The following is a 14,286-nucleotide window of genomic DNA, read 5'->3' on the forward strand; positions in this document are numbered from 1 at the left end:
AAACTATACACCATTCTGCAAGAGCCCAGGAAGTAAGTTCACAGTGTAGAGATTCTCAGTGTCAGTAGAAAGTTATTACAGTACTTCAAGTAAGAGTTGATGGTGACTGGTGTATGCTGAGGGCTAGGGAAACGGGAGAAATGGGTAGATTCCAGACATGTTCTGGGGACAGAATTTTGAGAGTTAGAAAAGGGACGGATGGGAAGGGTGACAGAGGGAAAGGGACCTCGACAGGTGGGTGGAAGACAGTGGGGATGGTTCAAATTTCAACACGGTCAGTGTGTGATGCCTAGGACCTTTCTAAGGAGAAGGGCCACCGAGTAATTGGATGTGGATGCAGAGGTCTAGAGTCAAGCAAGGTGATGGGCAGAAGATGGAAACATAGGGGTGGCATTTGACATCCAGAAGGAGACCACCCGGGCTTCAGTGACAGAAACATGGACATCAGTTGGACTCTGGGGACTATCAACATTTAGGGTTGTTTTGAGAAATAACTCCAAGAAGAATTGGGAGCAGTAACCAGTGAAGATCAATTAAAAGTAGGCTTTGTTTAATAAATCAAGCAAGCAGCTCAGTAAGCCCAACACACCACCTCAAACAATGAAAGTCAGTGCAAATCAGAATCTAAATCCCATTATCTTTTTACTAAAACACAGTGCTTTTTCCTATTAGGAAGTTTTATTAAGAAAACATACATTGACTCTTAGAATCTTTCCACCCCCTCTTCTCGATGACTGATTGCTGCTAGGTGAAGAAGAGCTGATCTTCCTAAAACAAGGGACTCTAGATAGGCTCAGTAGACCTCAGTGGATGGACTTGCACTGGGCAATGTCTGGGGACACTGACTTGACACAGGGGGCCTTAACAGGGATGACAGAGTATATGGGCTTCAGTGGGAGGGGGTATCTCAGGGTGCTGGTGAGGACGGGGGTACAAAGATGATTAAGATTGATTGAGATGTTCTATATGAAATACACAAAAGTTCCATAAAACAAAACAAAAGAAAACATACACTGGGTCGGATTGGGATGTGAATAGCAAATAGCCTCAAAAGAGCTACCAGCAGTGGTTCTAGTCTCTGCAGGGCCAAAGTGTGAGAAGAGTTACCGAAGGTACAAAAGAGGATGAGAAATGAAAACGAGGCAGAAGGAGGGTATGGGGCGTGTTGTGATGGCTCTGAGGTCCGGAGCCCGGAGATGGTAATGAGGGATGACGTTTGTTAGGCACTTGTTGTGTTACTGGGTCTGGTTTAAGCTCAGATATTGACACTGTCCAAGTGACGTCATTTACTAGTGATGACATTGGACAGTCCAAGTTCAGTTGTGACAATTCTTTTCTTTTTTTAATATATAAGACCTGATACTCTTTTAAAAAATATTTTATTTATTATTATTATTTTTATTTTACGTGTATGCATGTATTGCCTGCCTGTAGGTAAGTGCATCCATATTGTGCAATGCCTGAGGAGGACAGAAGAGGCCATTGAATCCCCTGGAACTGGAGTTTCGGACAGTTGTTAGCTGCCATGTGGGTGCTGGGAATCTGGGTCCTCTGCAAGAACAGCCAGTGCTCTTAATCGCTGAACCATCTCTCCAGCCCCGAGACCTGATACTCTTTTTTTTTTGGTCTTTTTTTTTGTCTTTTTGAGACAGGGTCTCCCTGTAGCTCCAGCTGTCCCGGAACTCACTATGTAGACCAAGATGGCCTTGAATTCACAGAGATCCGCCTGTCTCTGCCTCCCGAGTGCTGGGATTAAAGGTGTCCACCACCATGCCTGGCCACTGATACTCTTTTAAAAAATATTTTATTTATTAATTTTTTTATGCGTATGAATGTATTGCCTGCATGTATGTGAGTACACCCGTGTCATGCAATGCTGTGGAGGTCAGAAGAGGGCTCATATTCCTCTGGAACTGGACTTAAGGACAGTTTGTAGCTGCCATGTGGGTGCTGGGAATTGAACCCGGGTCCTCTGCAAGAGCAATCAGTGCTCTTAATCACTGAGCCATCTCTCCAACCCCCGACAATTCTTTTATTTCACCATCAACGTGGTACACGCTTAGTAAGTTTTATTATATATCAAGGTATCATATCAGCCATGACTGGTGGGACAGCATTGTTATAATCAAGTCATTATGGCAACATGGGCTCCACAATGAGCTGCACTTGACTTCAGTGGTAAAGGACTCTCTCTCTGGGCTTCATTTTTTCCATCTGAAGAATGAGTAAGAGCTCTCCTGGATTTACTGTGGCTCTAACTTGGGCTGTCATGGATAAGGACTTTTCCACGTTGGGGAGAGAAGCAAGGAGGGGAAAGTGGACAGAGGAATTGATGTGCACATGTCTTGGTATGAGAGCAGTACGGGAGAGGGTTGGAAATGGCTCAGAGTCATTAGCCAGAGTTGGATAGTAGTACTTCGTAGCTCTAACTCTGGAGGCTCTGGGCTTTGAGAAAATCCCTACTGATCACACTGACACCGGTCAAGGAATCACCTGCCAGAGCTTGTGCATCTGCACTTCTTCTGTGAGATAGATGATGTCACAATTGCCTGATCAGGTGATGACATCATCAGATCATAGCCTTCTTAACACCTGGACACCTACGCAGCACTAGTCAAAAGTTCCTTTAAGCTCTGATGTCATCATAAACTGAGAAGAGCCAGAGATAACCAGCTTTTGATTGATCAACATCTACCCCATTTAGTTAATATCCAAAGTTTTACACCCCTCAAATGTCTTTAACAGCCAATCATTTATAGTTGCAGAAAGAATATGATTAGATTCCATTGTAGATAGAGATACTCAGGTTTTCCTTGAGCCTTATCACTGGGCTTCAGAACCAAAGGTCAAAGATTTCCTGCTCCTCAGAGGTTTTGTTAGTCATTACCTAAGTTGGCACCTGGCTTGTCTGCTGAGCTGGGACTGGTAGGAGTTTATACTTCCTTACCTGGACATGGCAGGTGGACTCTTCTGAGTGCTTTGGTTTCGTAATGGGTGAGAAAATTCTGCCTTTGCCTGTTGACGAGAAACTGGAAAACATGGTGCACTTTGGTCAGGTTGCACAGTGAAGACATTTGAGGACACAGAAGCCCATGGGATGACTATGATTCCACCTGAGTAATCTTTACTGTTATGGGTCTGATGGAAATGATACATCCATACATTCTCCAGCTTTCCTACCTCTGGGGGCCATGAAAATTGAATGGAATGTTCATAATGTAGGACACACATAGTTGACTACCCAGAAATGCAGAGCATTATATCAGAAGGTATTTTAGGGGCTATTCTAGATGAATTAAGTTAGTTCAAAAGACTCCTGACTTCATCATTCATTCATTCATTCATTCATTCATTCATTCATTCATATAATTCAAGTATTTGCTGAATACTTTTTATGAGACAGTTTTTTTGCTAGAATCCAGGGTTACAGTAGAGAAGACAGATGTGGTTCTTGCATTCAAATGGCAGGAGGCAGCTGTTGGGATGTGGGTTGACCATACATGTGCTAATGAGGACCTTCTGAGAGATGACCTGTGAGTGACATCTTGGTGAGGAGAGAGTTAAACCAAAGACTGCTCTGAGGGCCACAGGTCTGGGGACGTCCACCACCCATACAAGTGACTGGTCTGTGGTAGGGCAAGTGAACTTTCAGAATTCTGATGTAGGCAATCAGTTCCCAGGTGGGTGCAACCAGGGACCCACTTTCTCAATGTTTTCCCATTGAGCATCTGTCCTAGTTGGCTTTAATTGTCAATTTGACACAGCCTACAGTCATCGGATGGGAAAGCCTCAGTTGAGGAACTGTGTAGATCTGATTGACCTATTGGCATATCTGTGGCAGAGTGTCTTGGCTATTAATTCATGTAGGAGGGCCATCCCACAGTGGGCAGCACTGGTCCTGGGTTCTATAAGAAAGCTAGCTAAACATAAACCTGGGAGGGGGATAGTAAGCAGTGTTCCTCCATGATTCCCACCTCCAGGTTCCTACCCTGATTTCCCTCAGTGATGGACTGTGAGCTTGAAGTGTAAGGCAAAGAAACTCTTTCCTTCCCATGTTGTACTTAGTAGAATGCTTTATCACAGCAACTCAAAAGCAACTAGAACAATCGCCAATTTCTACCATGCACACAACTGGAGTCACTTAGCAGTTACATAGCCTACTTTTTATCATGGATAGATTTTTAACCAGTCATTCAGACTTATGAAGGGCACCAAGTAACACTATAATACAAGACTCATAAGGCACTTTTCCAGTTACAATGGAGAGTCATAAAGTCAAGGAAGAATACACACACTGCCCTCTCTTAATCTGGCATTATTGTACTCTGTGCTCTGCCTAAGGTTGATCACAGACTGGACACGTTTTATTGGAGGGACTGTGATTACTTGAAATGTGATTCAAATCAGTTGACTGGTCCATTAATCACACACCTAATAAAATTGCATCTTGTCATCAAGAGCCACCCAGAGCACCTGCCCCTTAATGATGTCACATTGTTGTGACCAGTGAAGCCTGATAAAATCATTCCTGGATTTCATAGCAAGCTAAGATTTATTGTGGTGAGGGGCATGAATTTCATTCTTTTAACATTACTTAGATTGCTAACAAATACCCAGTCCTCTATCAGGGCCCTAGGAATTCACAGACCCAGGGAGGCTCTCCTTTTAAGTTTAACATCTTCAATGCAGAGAGCAGAGCTGGTCTGAGGTCCTCAGAGGAGGTGCAACTCAAACCTGCATCACATGGTGAATGGGTAGCTGGTCTCAGAATCCTGATCCAATGCTGCTCTGTGGACCCGTGCTACGTCTTAACGCTCTTGGTTGGGCTGACACTTTGTTATTTTATCACTTTAAATGAATGAGGAACAAGATTTCAAAGGTAGGCATGCTTTTCTGGGTTAATGGCCTGTGTAAGGAATGATCACTGTCTTACTCCTGATTTCAATTATTCTGTTTAGACCAGAGGACTTTGGAGTAGCACATGAAGTCTTGGTTCATCCTGATGATACTGTCACACAACCCCCCGCCTTGGTCCGCAGGCTTCGGAACAATCCTTTCGCACACAATGGCTAGCTAGCCCTAGAGATCTAGAAAGAGTACTAAGTCTAATAGCATTAACGTAAGAGAATCAATGTAAACGGTTACCTTTTTCTGCTCCGAGGACCTGTATTGAATTAAAAAAATAGACAATGGTGAATGCTGTCAGCTGGAGACTTTACACTGACACTGCATATAACGGGCATTTGAATGGTGGAGTTGGGGGAAACTTTTTGCTAGTATAGAGTGTTAAAGAGTTCTGTAACTAAGAGACTAGAAACAAAATTTGTAGTCCTCGGGGCTGGAGAGATGGCGCAGCTCTTAAGAGCACTGGCTGCTGTTGCAGAGGACCTGAGTTCAGTTCCCAGCAGCCACATGGTGGCTAACAACCATCCATAACTCCAGTTCCAAGGAGATATGACACCTTCTTCAGACATCCACGGGCATTGCACGACACAGGTGCACTTACCTACATGCAGGCAATATGCTCATACACATAAAAATAATACCTAAAATATTTAAAAATTTGTATTCCCCTTTTTATGATGCATCAAATGTATAATCTGTTAATGATATTATAAATTGATCTGACTTCAGGAGAGCAACTTACCCACAGTATTTTTATTCCAATAATTGCCTTAGGGAGTCATGTTTTCTAAGAAACCACCTGAATGAGATCTGGAGCAAGTTGTACATACAAGCACATTCATTTCATCATTACTTGTAGTGTCAAGTCATTGGAAACAATCCACAGGCCCAAATAAGTAGGAATTGTTAATTTTATAGACTCACTAGGGAGATGTGGCCTTCAAATGTGCACACATGGGAAGGCACATCTGCACATATATGCACATACATGCACATGCCACAACACAGTAAGAAAAGAATTGCTAATTTTGGCATTGTACTTGGTTATTGGACTATTTTATTTTGTCTTTTTTTTGGAGCTGAGGACCGAGCCCAGGGCCTTGCGCTTGCTAGGCAAGCACTCTACTGGTGAGCTAAATCCCCAAGCCTGGTTACTGGACTATTTTAAAGGCATCATAGGTATTTATGTATAGACTGTAAAGAGAATGTCCTGAAAGATGTCCAGCTTGCCTGGTGGTTTGTTTCCACTGTACCTGTGTGTGTGTGTGTGTGTGTGTGTATGTGTGCAAGCTGGAAAACAGGACTGAAAGAATATGGTGAAGCAGTACTAGAGGTCATCTTTAAGTGATGAGGCTGTGATGAACTTTTCTTGATGCTTGTGAAAATTTCATGTTCCAAATGAACAGAAAATGCATTTTTGTTTTTAAACACCGCTTTCCCTTTCCAGACATTTCCCTTCTCTTTTCTTGCTTAAAAGTGATAGAATTCTCAAAATGTTATGAAAGATCTTCGCCTTTACTTGGCTTGTATCCTGATCACACTCTCTTACTTTTCTTTGAGACAGGGTCTCAGGCTCTGCCTTGGACTGACATTCCTCCTGTCTCAGCCTCCTAAGCGATGGGATTGCAGGTGAGCGCCACCAAACCTGGCTCTACCCTCAGTCTTCGAAGAAATAGAAAGCTCTACAGTAGGCTCAGCATTTCACTGCAAATAATTTTCTGAAGTTCATTTCAGACATTGCATCTGCTGGGGGGCAGTGGCAAGAATCATTTACCTAAGAAATTGTTAATCTGGAAGAAAGGGAATGTGACATGATAGTCTAGTGAGGCTTAGGAACCCACTGAAGTAAAAATGTTCTGATCATAAACATGTACATACGTTTTGTGGGTATGAGGAAGGCTTATTAAACCTTTCATCAAACTTTAAAAGGGCTTTGAAGTCCAGGAAACATTAGGAACTATTGTATTACAGATGAGGTCCAAGAGATGAAACCTTGTACCCAGGTTCCTAGTTACCCTGAGACTAAGCTGACCAAAGCACAGCTCTCCTGATTCAGGCTGGCCTCATGGGTAAGAAATCTTTAGCAGCAATTTGCTTAGAGAGGCTTCCTACGTCTTGTGAAGTTAGTCAATTGAAGGCCCCTTTGTTTTACAGACCTGGGCACCCCCAGAGTTCTGGAGGAGGGTATACATATTAGAGATAGCAAATCAAAGCTAATCCATAAGCCAAGTGTAAAGGGTAATGAATCCATGCTAATGAGTGTTTTGGAAGTCTCCCCACTGAGTCTTCCCCAGGACTTTGAACCTGGCAATTCTAAGTGCTCAATCAGATGCAGCAGGGATTCTCAGGCTTGTCAAAGACCCAAAAAGCAGACCTGTAAACACCGCTTAGAAGGCCTGCTTTGGAAGAACGGTTGTTTTATTTCATTGAGACCTAGCCATCGTTTTGCTTGAGGGCTCTGAATTTCAAATCAAATACAATTAAATAACTACAGTGAAATCGCTCTAGTTTTTCTTTTTTTCTGTTAGAAAGCAAAAATATTCAAGTGAAATACTAACATCTCCTTCATTGCCTCCCTCCCTTTTCTCTTTTTAAAACTTACTAAATTATTTTAACTTGGACTGTCTCCACATTTTTAAGGCCGAGAGTCACAGTTGTGGGGAACAGGACAGGACTCTGAGATTTCAGGCACTGGCTCCATCTTCTGCCAGCGTGGGGACAGCTGGTAATCTACTGCTTCTCCCAGGCTTTCTCAGGCTTTGAGGGGATGAAGGAGACTGAGTCTGTCCTGGCTTAGGGACTTGAAAGTGCCGCATGAGCTTGAGTCGAGGCCTGTCTTGGGAAAGACAGCTGATGAGATGCACTACAGTGCCCAACATTTCCTTATGTAACACTGCAGACTAGAAGCCAGCGGTGGTGACTTTGGGTCCTCTGCGTGTCGTGGGCTTGTTCCTCACTGGACCAGTAAAGACTGAGCAAACACAGCAGTGAGCTCTGGATCTTAGTTTGCTCTACTTTAGTTTTCTCACCTTGAAAGCAGGGCTGATGGTTTGTATCGAGCTACTGTGAGAACTAGACGTACAGTCCCTGAAGCAAACAGACTCTTGCTTCTTGCAGATAATCAATGCACAAAAATTCCCTTTTTGTTTCCCAGGACAAAATAGCAACTTACATCACTGAAGCCCTTTAAGCTGATTTGCCTGTAAGAAAAAAAAAAGCAGCGTATTAAATAAAACACAATCTATTGTGAGGAACATAAAAATCATGCTGAACCCTTATAAACTTTTGATTACATCTTCATGGCCAAATTAATAGCCCATAGTCCAGTGTGATGTTTATCACTGTTCCATAAAATTAAACAGATTATTTTTCTCATCATCTTCTAAGGGAAAGACGACATTATAAGCCAATACAGAAGGCGGTGAACAGAGGAGGGTGAAGGTACCTGCTTCTCACTTAAGGAGAATTTGAATAACCTCCTCATTCCTCCTAACACCCAATTTTCCATGTCAGGTTTCATTAGCTCAGTCAGACCTCTTATTAACTTGACTTGAAAGCTCTGAGGTTTTTGCTTTGAGAAAAAGTGAAGAGCTTTAAAAAAGGAGCTGTCAGGTATACTGAGATCCCAGAGAGAGAAAGAATGCAACTAGTGAAAAGGGATCAGAGACTGAAGGGAAACCCCAATAGAAAGGAGAGAATCAAACATGGAATGTCAGTGTGTAGACAAGTTGTGCATGTGTGTGTGTATGTGTGTGGTGTGTGTCTCTGTGTGTGTGTGTCTGTGTGCATCTGTGTGTGTGTGTCTGTGTGTGTGCATGTGTGTGGTATGTGTCTCTGTGTGTGTCTGTGTGCATGTGTCTGTGTGTGTGTGTGTCTGTGTGCATCTGTGTGTGTGTGTCTGTATGTGTGGTGTGTGTCTCTGTGTGTCTGTGTGCATCTGTGTGTGTGTGTGTATGTGTGTGTGTCTGTCTGTGTACACGTGGAGGCCGGAAGGTGACATCGGTGTTCTCTTTCATCACTCTCTACCTTAGTTTTTGAGGTGTCTGTGTGCATCTGTGTGTGTGTGTGTGTGTGTGTCTGTCTGTGTACACGTGGAGGCTGGAAGGTGACATCGGTGTTCTCTTTCATCACTCTCTACCTTAGTTTTTGAGGCAGGGTCTCTCACTGAACTTTGGGCTCACTGGTTCTGCTAGGCTGGCTGGCCAGTGAGCTCCAGGGATCTGCCAATGTCTGCCTCTCCAGAGATGGGGATCTAGACTTGCGTGGACACAGCTGGCTCTGCATATGTGTACTAGGGATCTGGACTCAGGCGCTTAGGCTGTGCTGCACGTGCTTTTCCCACTGAGCTGTTTCCCCAGCTCTCTACATCTCCCCTGCCCTCTTTTTTCTCACAGAAGGGCAGCAGGAGTATACAACTTGGAGGGTTGGTGGGAGACCTGCTAGAGATACGATTGAAAATCTGTGGCATTCTGTGAGTCTAAGTGGCAGAATGTGGCTAGACTGATGAACAAGCCAGGAAGGAAGTGGGATAGGGGTGTTCCATCTGTCTCCCTGGAATGAAAAATACCATAGTGCTGGGAAGTTAAGACAGTGTTCATGTCAGCCAAACGCCGCACATCTAGAGCAGTAGAGTTGGTCTAGACCAGGCCAAACGACTGACCTCAGCAGCTCACAGTGCTCAGCTGTGGCCTCCTGGTCTTAAGCATTAGGGATCCTGGGATCCTAACGTCTTGCTTCAGTCCTTCTGAGATGAGACCTGTGCTCCTCCTTTTCCCTTTTAGTGGGGAACATGAGCAAATAGAGATGTGATTGTAACGAAGGAGAACACACCCCCAAGGCTAATTCCTTTGTGGTTAAATTGAGATTAACCTTAGTATTTTCAGTGCTGTGACTCTGGTGTATCAGAGATGCTGGTGGGTTGTCTTAATTAAAAAATGTTTATTATTTTTATTTTATGTGTATGAGTGTATTGCCTGTATGTATATAATTGCACCTGTGTTGTGCAATGCCCACGGAGGTCAGAAGAGGGCATCAGATCCCCTGGAAGTGGAGTTATATACGGTTGTTAGTCACCATGTTAGTGCTGGAAATCGAACCCAGGTCCTTGTAAGAGCAGCCAGTGCTCTTAACTGCTGAGCCATCTCTCTAGCCCTGGGTTGGCTTAATTTAAGATGGATAAGTGATATGTTCAAAGTACATTATATGTAATCCTATATAATAGTTTTATTGCTTTTAAACATAGAAGTCGGGGCTGGAGAGATGGCTCCGTGGTTAAAAGTGATTGCTACTCTTCCAGAGGATCTGAGTTTGGTTCTTAGCACCAGGGTCAGGTGGCTCACAACTGCCTGTAACTCTAGTTCCAGGGAATCTGACACCCTCTTTTGGCCTCTGTACTTACATGTCAAATGCACACAGACACAGACACAGACAGACAGACACGCACACACCACAGACTCACACATATAAATATAAATATAAAATTAAAATAAATCTTTTAAAAAAGTAAAAGTGACTTTAGACTCATAATTTTAGGTTATAATAATCATAACATTCAGTTATGTGAAGAGTTTGAATTGTGTGAAAAGAATCTGAATTTTCCTGTATTTAAATACTTACCTTACTAGATTTATGAAAAAGGTAAAGAGAAGTTTTGCTTGCTAGGATTTGAATCTGTCTGGTCAGCATGAGCAGAACTTGAAAATTAAATGTGTTCAGTTTACAAGGGCATCTCAAGTATTTAAGTGGATTTAACTGAGTTAGTAAGCAATCTTGATCTCTAAGATTCCTTAACCTCGCTTGTTTACTTCGTTTACATTTGCAGACCAAGTAACTGTTTCTTTGTTAGATAAAATCTCGCATGTATAAATAGATGTATTTCATAAACTAAAATTTGGGGCTCAAGATCAGGTCAGTTTTGGAATCTGTCACTTTAATAAACTGATTTTGTAGGTAGAACTCCAGGATTCTCTAAATCCTTTCTGTGCAGACTAGGTGGGGCACTCTGGTGTTGGACAGTCCTTTGTCCTCACTGGCCCATGTTGCTTATCAAGAACATCTCTGAATTCCCATGTTTGACCATGCTCTGTCTGTTCAAGATGGTCAATAAAAACTGGCCACAAAACACACAGAAAAAGTTCCTGTACTTTCCCCTTGTGCTTTGTATAACTACAAAGATGTTATTATTTGCTGTAAACATGGGCTTTCTTGACATCGTTTAGATTTTGCTTAGTTTTAATGGATTGGATTTGAATCTTTGCCATGTCATCTATGAGCTCTGTCATCCTTGGTAACCTAAATTCTCTTTCTGAACTTCTTTTCCCACCTATAAAATGGACAAATCCAGACAGTAAGGAAGAAGGTCAGGCCAATGAAGAAAGTTCTAGTGAAAATATGTGTGTTTAGAATAAGACAACACTTTATGTCTGTGAGCCCTTGGATGGCCACACTGTTTCAGATGGAGAGCCCGGGATTGTCCAAACCGATTCAGAGATGCTTGTTCCCTCCACGTGGTTTCTCCTAATAAGACTCTTACAACACAATAAAAATAATGATAATGATGAATAGCTGCCAGTTATAAATGTCAATTGTTGTATTTCAACAACCCACAATGTCTCTCCTTTAAAGGACTATGCTTTAAAAAATACTCTTCCTGCTTCTTTGAGAATTTCATACAATATTTTGATCATATTCAGACCCCCTCCCCCATCTCTATCCCCCACTAACCCCCCTCAACTTTGAGTCCTCTATTATTATTTTTCTTTTTAATGACCTATAGAGTTTTAAGTAGTGTCCCAAAATGACCTTGGGTGTGGGTACATCCCTAGAACCTGGTCAGCCTACCAGACCTCACACCCTTAAAGAAAACAGACTCTCCCTCTCCCAGCGGCCACAAATTGTCACTAGATCCTCAGCTAGGGCTGGGACTTTCTGCATATTTTTTGTTTTTTCTTTTGTTATCTATAAGGATTTCTTTTACTTCCCAAACCATTAAAGCACATCTTTTCGAGACCTAGATCACTTGAACCACTGTGATTCCAAGGTCACTGGTTGGAAAGGGAAATTCCCATTCAAGCATCTGAGTGTTTTGTATCCTAAATGCAGGATGCTTCACTTAAATTTTATTTTGGCTGAGGGCCATTGGGCTCACTGAAGCTTGAGGAGCTATTCCTGTGTCTTCATCAGTGTGAAGAGGGGAGTAATACTATGTTCTTCACAGCGCGTTTGGGACTGAGCCTCCCCGAGGGCTGCAGATACACAGGGGTAGAGTGCTTGCTTGGCATGTGTGAGGCCCTAGCTTCAATCCCCAGAACACACACACACACACACACACACACACACACACACACACACACACTCTCACACACTCCACATGGGGTCTGGAGTATAGTCAGAATTTAGAAAATATTGATTAATCTTATTATTATACAGGAGGATGCTATTTGATGCCTGGGTAGCTGTATTAAAATTGCAATGGATACAGATCCATAAAGTTGTTCCCTTGTGAATTCCCTTTCAGGCAATGTCAGGGGGAGGCTCTCACTGCAGTGACTATAAAAAGTCCGGGAGACATGGCTCAGGGGTTAAGAACACTGACTGTTCTTGCGGAAGACCCGGGTTTGAATCCCAGCACCCACATGGCAACTAACAACTGTCCATAACTCCAGTTCCAGGGGATCTGATGGCTTCTTCAGTCCTCTGCAGGCATTGCACGATACAGGTGCACTTACCTACATGCAGACGATACACACATACACATAAAATAAAAATAATGTGTTAATATTATTTTAAAAAGTCCTAAGCACCTGTTTAACATTTATCATCTTCCTCCTTAGCAGACAGAAATGTCTCCCGGCTCAAAGCTCAGGTTCAAAAGATCCTGTGTCACAGCTGTTTATGGCTAGGATGTAAGTCTCTCTTCTAAGCAGATTTATTTAGGTAAAATAAATGAGCTTATGAAAAAAATAGGTATATGGATATTGTTAACTTCATAGTAATGTTGTATTAGTTGTTGAAAATATCCAACCAGCATCCTCCCAGTTCCAAGTTCTGTTCTAGTATTGAATTGTCAACAGATGCTCTAAATCACACCTTCCATCACTGAAGTGCTTCTATTCAGCAATTGTTCAATGAAGCAGAGACTTAGCTGTGAAAGGGAATGGCAGAGCTGGCAGAGATGAATGGGGGCTGACACAGTGGCTGGAACCACACCCACTGTCCAGGGTAAGCAAAGGCAGCTGTGGAGGTGGCAGCTGGCTGCCTGCCACTGATGGTCTGGATGGCCAAATGGAAATCACAGTCTCTGCCTTTGGATACCTCATACCCAAGCCCCTTACAAAGCAGGTCTAGAAGGAGAGAGATACCATTCTGAGAGGTCCCCACTGATGTTCAGCACTCCAGTGCTCTGTTTACACAGCAATGGCCTTGCATGCCTGTATACGTGTGGCCTGGGCCATCAGTGATGTCTGATTATACTCCTAAATGTGAATTTGGGAGCATGACTCTCCTATTTGGGCTGTGTTCCCAGGATCCTGAGGAACTCTGCCTGTGTTTACTCATGAATATATCCACCTTGTGAACTTTAGTGACTTATTCATCAATGGGTGGCATTCACTGAGCACCTATGTGCTGTCCGCTGGGCTGGACATGTGTTCCTCTCAGTCTTTGAAAATCTTACTTTACAGGTCTGTTGAAATTGTTTGTGACTAAAACATCTTGCCCAATTCTCATCATATCTAAAAATGATTAACAAACTATACCCAGAGGAACCACAGAAATATAAGGTATCAACCCTACATGAAATCTTAGACTCATAAATTGATGTCGTTGGAATTGGAAACAGACTGTTCCACCCAGAAAACTCTTGAAATGATTTAATAAAGAACTGGTCAAAGCTCTTTTACCAACAACCCTGAGGCAGAAGCACAGAGGCTGGGGTGACCCAACTGTAGGGGAACATTCCAGCAATCAAGAGGCATCATCTCAGACACCAGAAGCCAGGGCAACAACAGACCAGACATAATGACCTGGAGGACCTGTGTGGTGAGGGATCCCTAGCACCTGGTTCCCCCTGGGTTTGTAGTCCTGGCTTTATGAGTTTTGTCTAGGGGGGCTTTCAAGAAATTCTCAGGTCCCACTTGAGAGCACCTCACAGAGATACTGGGGGAGAGCACATTCTGGGGGTGTTCTAATTAAATTTGTGCTTTGACCTGTGCCTAACTTATTCAAGGACTTCATCAGAAGCTTTCTTATGATACATTTTATATTTACAATCCTGATGACATCATTTCATGGGATGGAAGTCCATGACTCTCAACTGCTTCTCATCTTTTGTAAATGGAGATAAAAAGGAAGCAACTTGGGAGATTCCTCATCAGGACAGGT

The 14,286-nt window shown here is 42.9% G+C and overlaps 1 protein-coding gene across 1 annotated transcript in view; it reads right to left on the bottom strand.

Annotated features, from left to right (window-relative positions):
- Clnk (cytokine dependent hematopoietic cell linker) overlaps positions 1-14,286 on the bottom strand; it is a 90,470-nt gene that overhangs the window by 24,263 nt on the left and 51,921 nt on the right. Inside the window, exons 11-12 of the mRNA XM_008841591.2 lie at positions 5,146-5,164; positions 2,948-3,015 (exon numbers count right to left, since the gene is read on the bottom strand). Of these exons, the coding sequence (XP_008839813.2) occupies positions 2,948-3,015; positions 5,146-5,164 (87 nt within the window). The remainder of the gene's footprint in view (positions 1-2,947; positions 3,016-5,145; positions 5,165-14,286) is intronic.

This window comes from Nannospalax galili, unplaced genomic scaffold (genome assembly GCF_000622305.1).
Source record: "Nannospalax galili isolate Female #2095 unplaced genomic scaffold, S.galili_v1.0 scaffold200, whole genome shotgun sequence".
Taxonomy (NCBI): Eukaryota; Metazoa; Chordata; class Mammalia; order Rodentia; family Spalacidae; genus Nannospalax; species Nannospalax galili.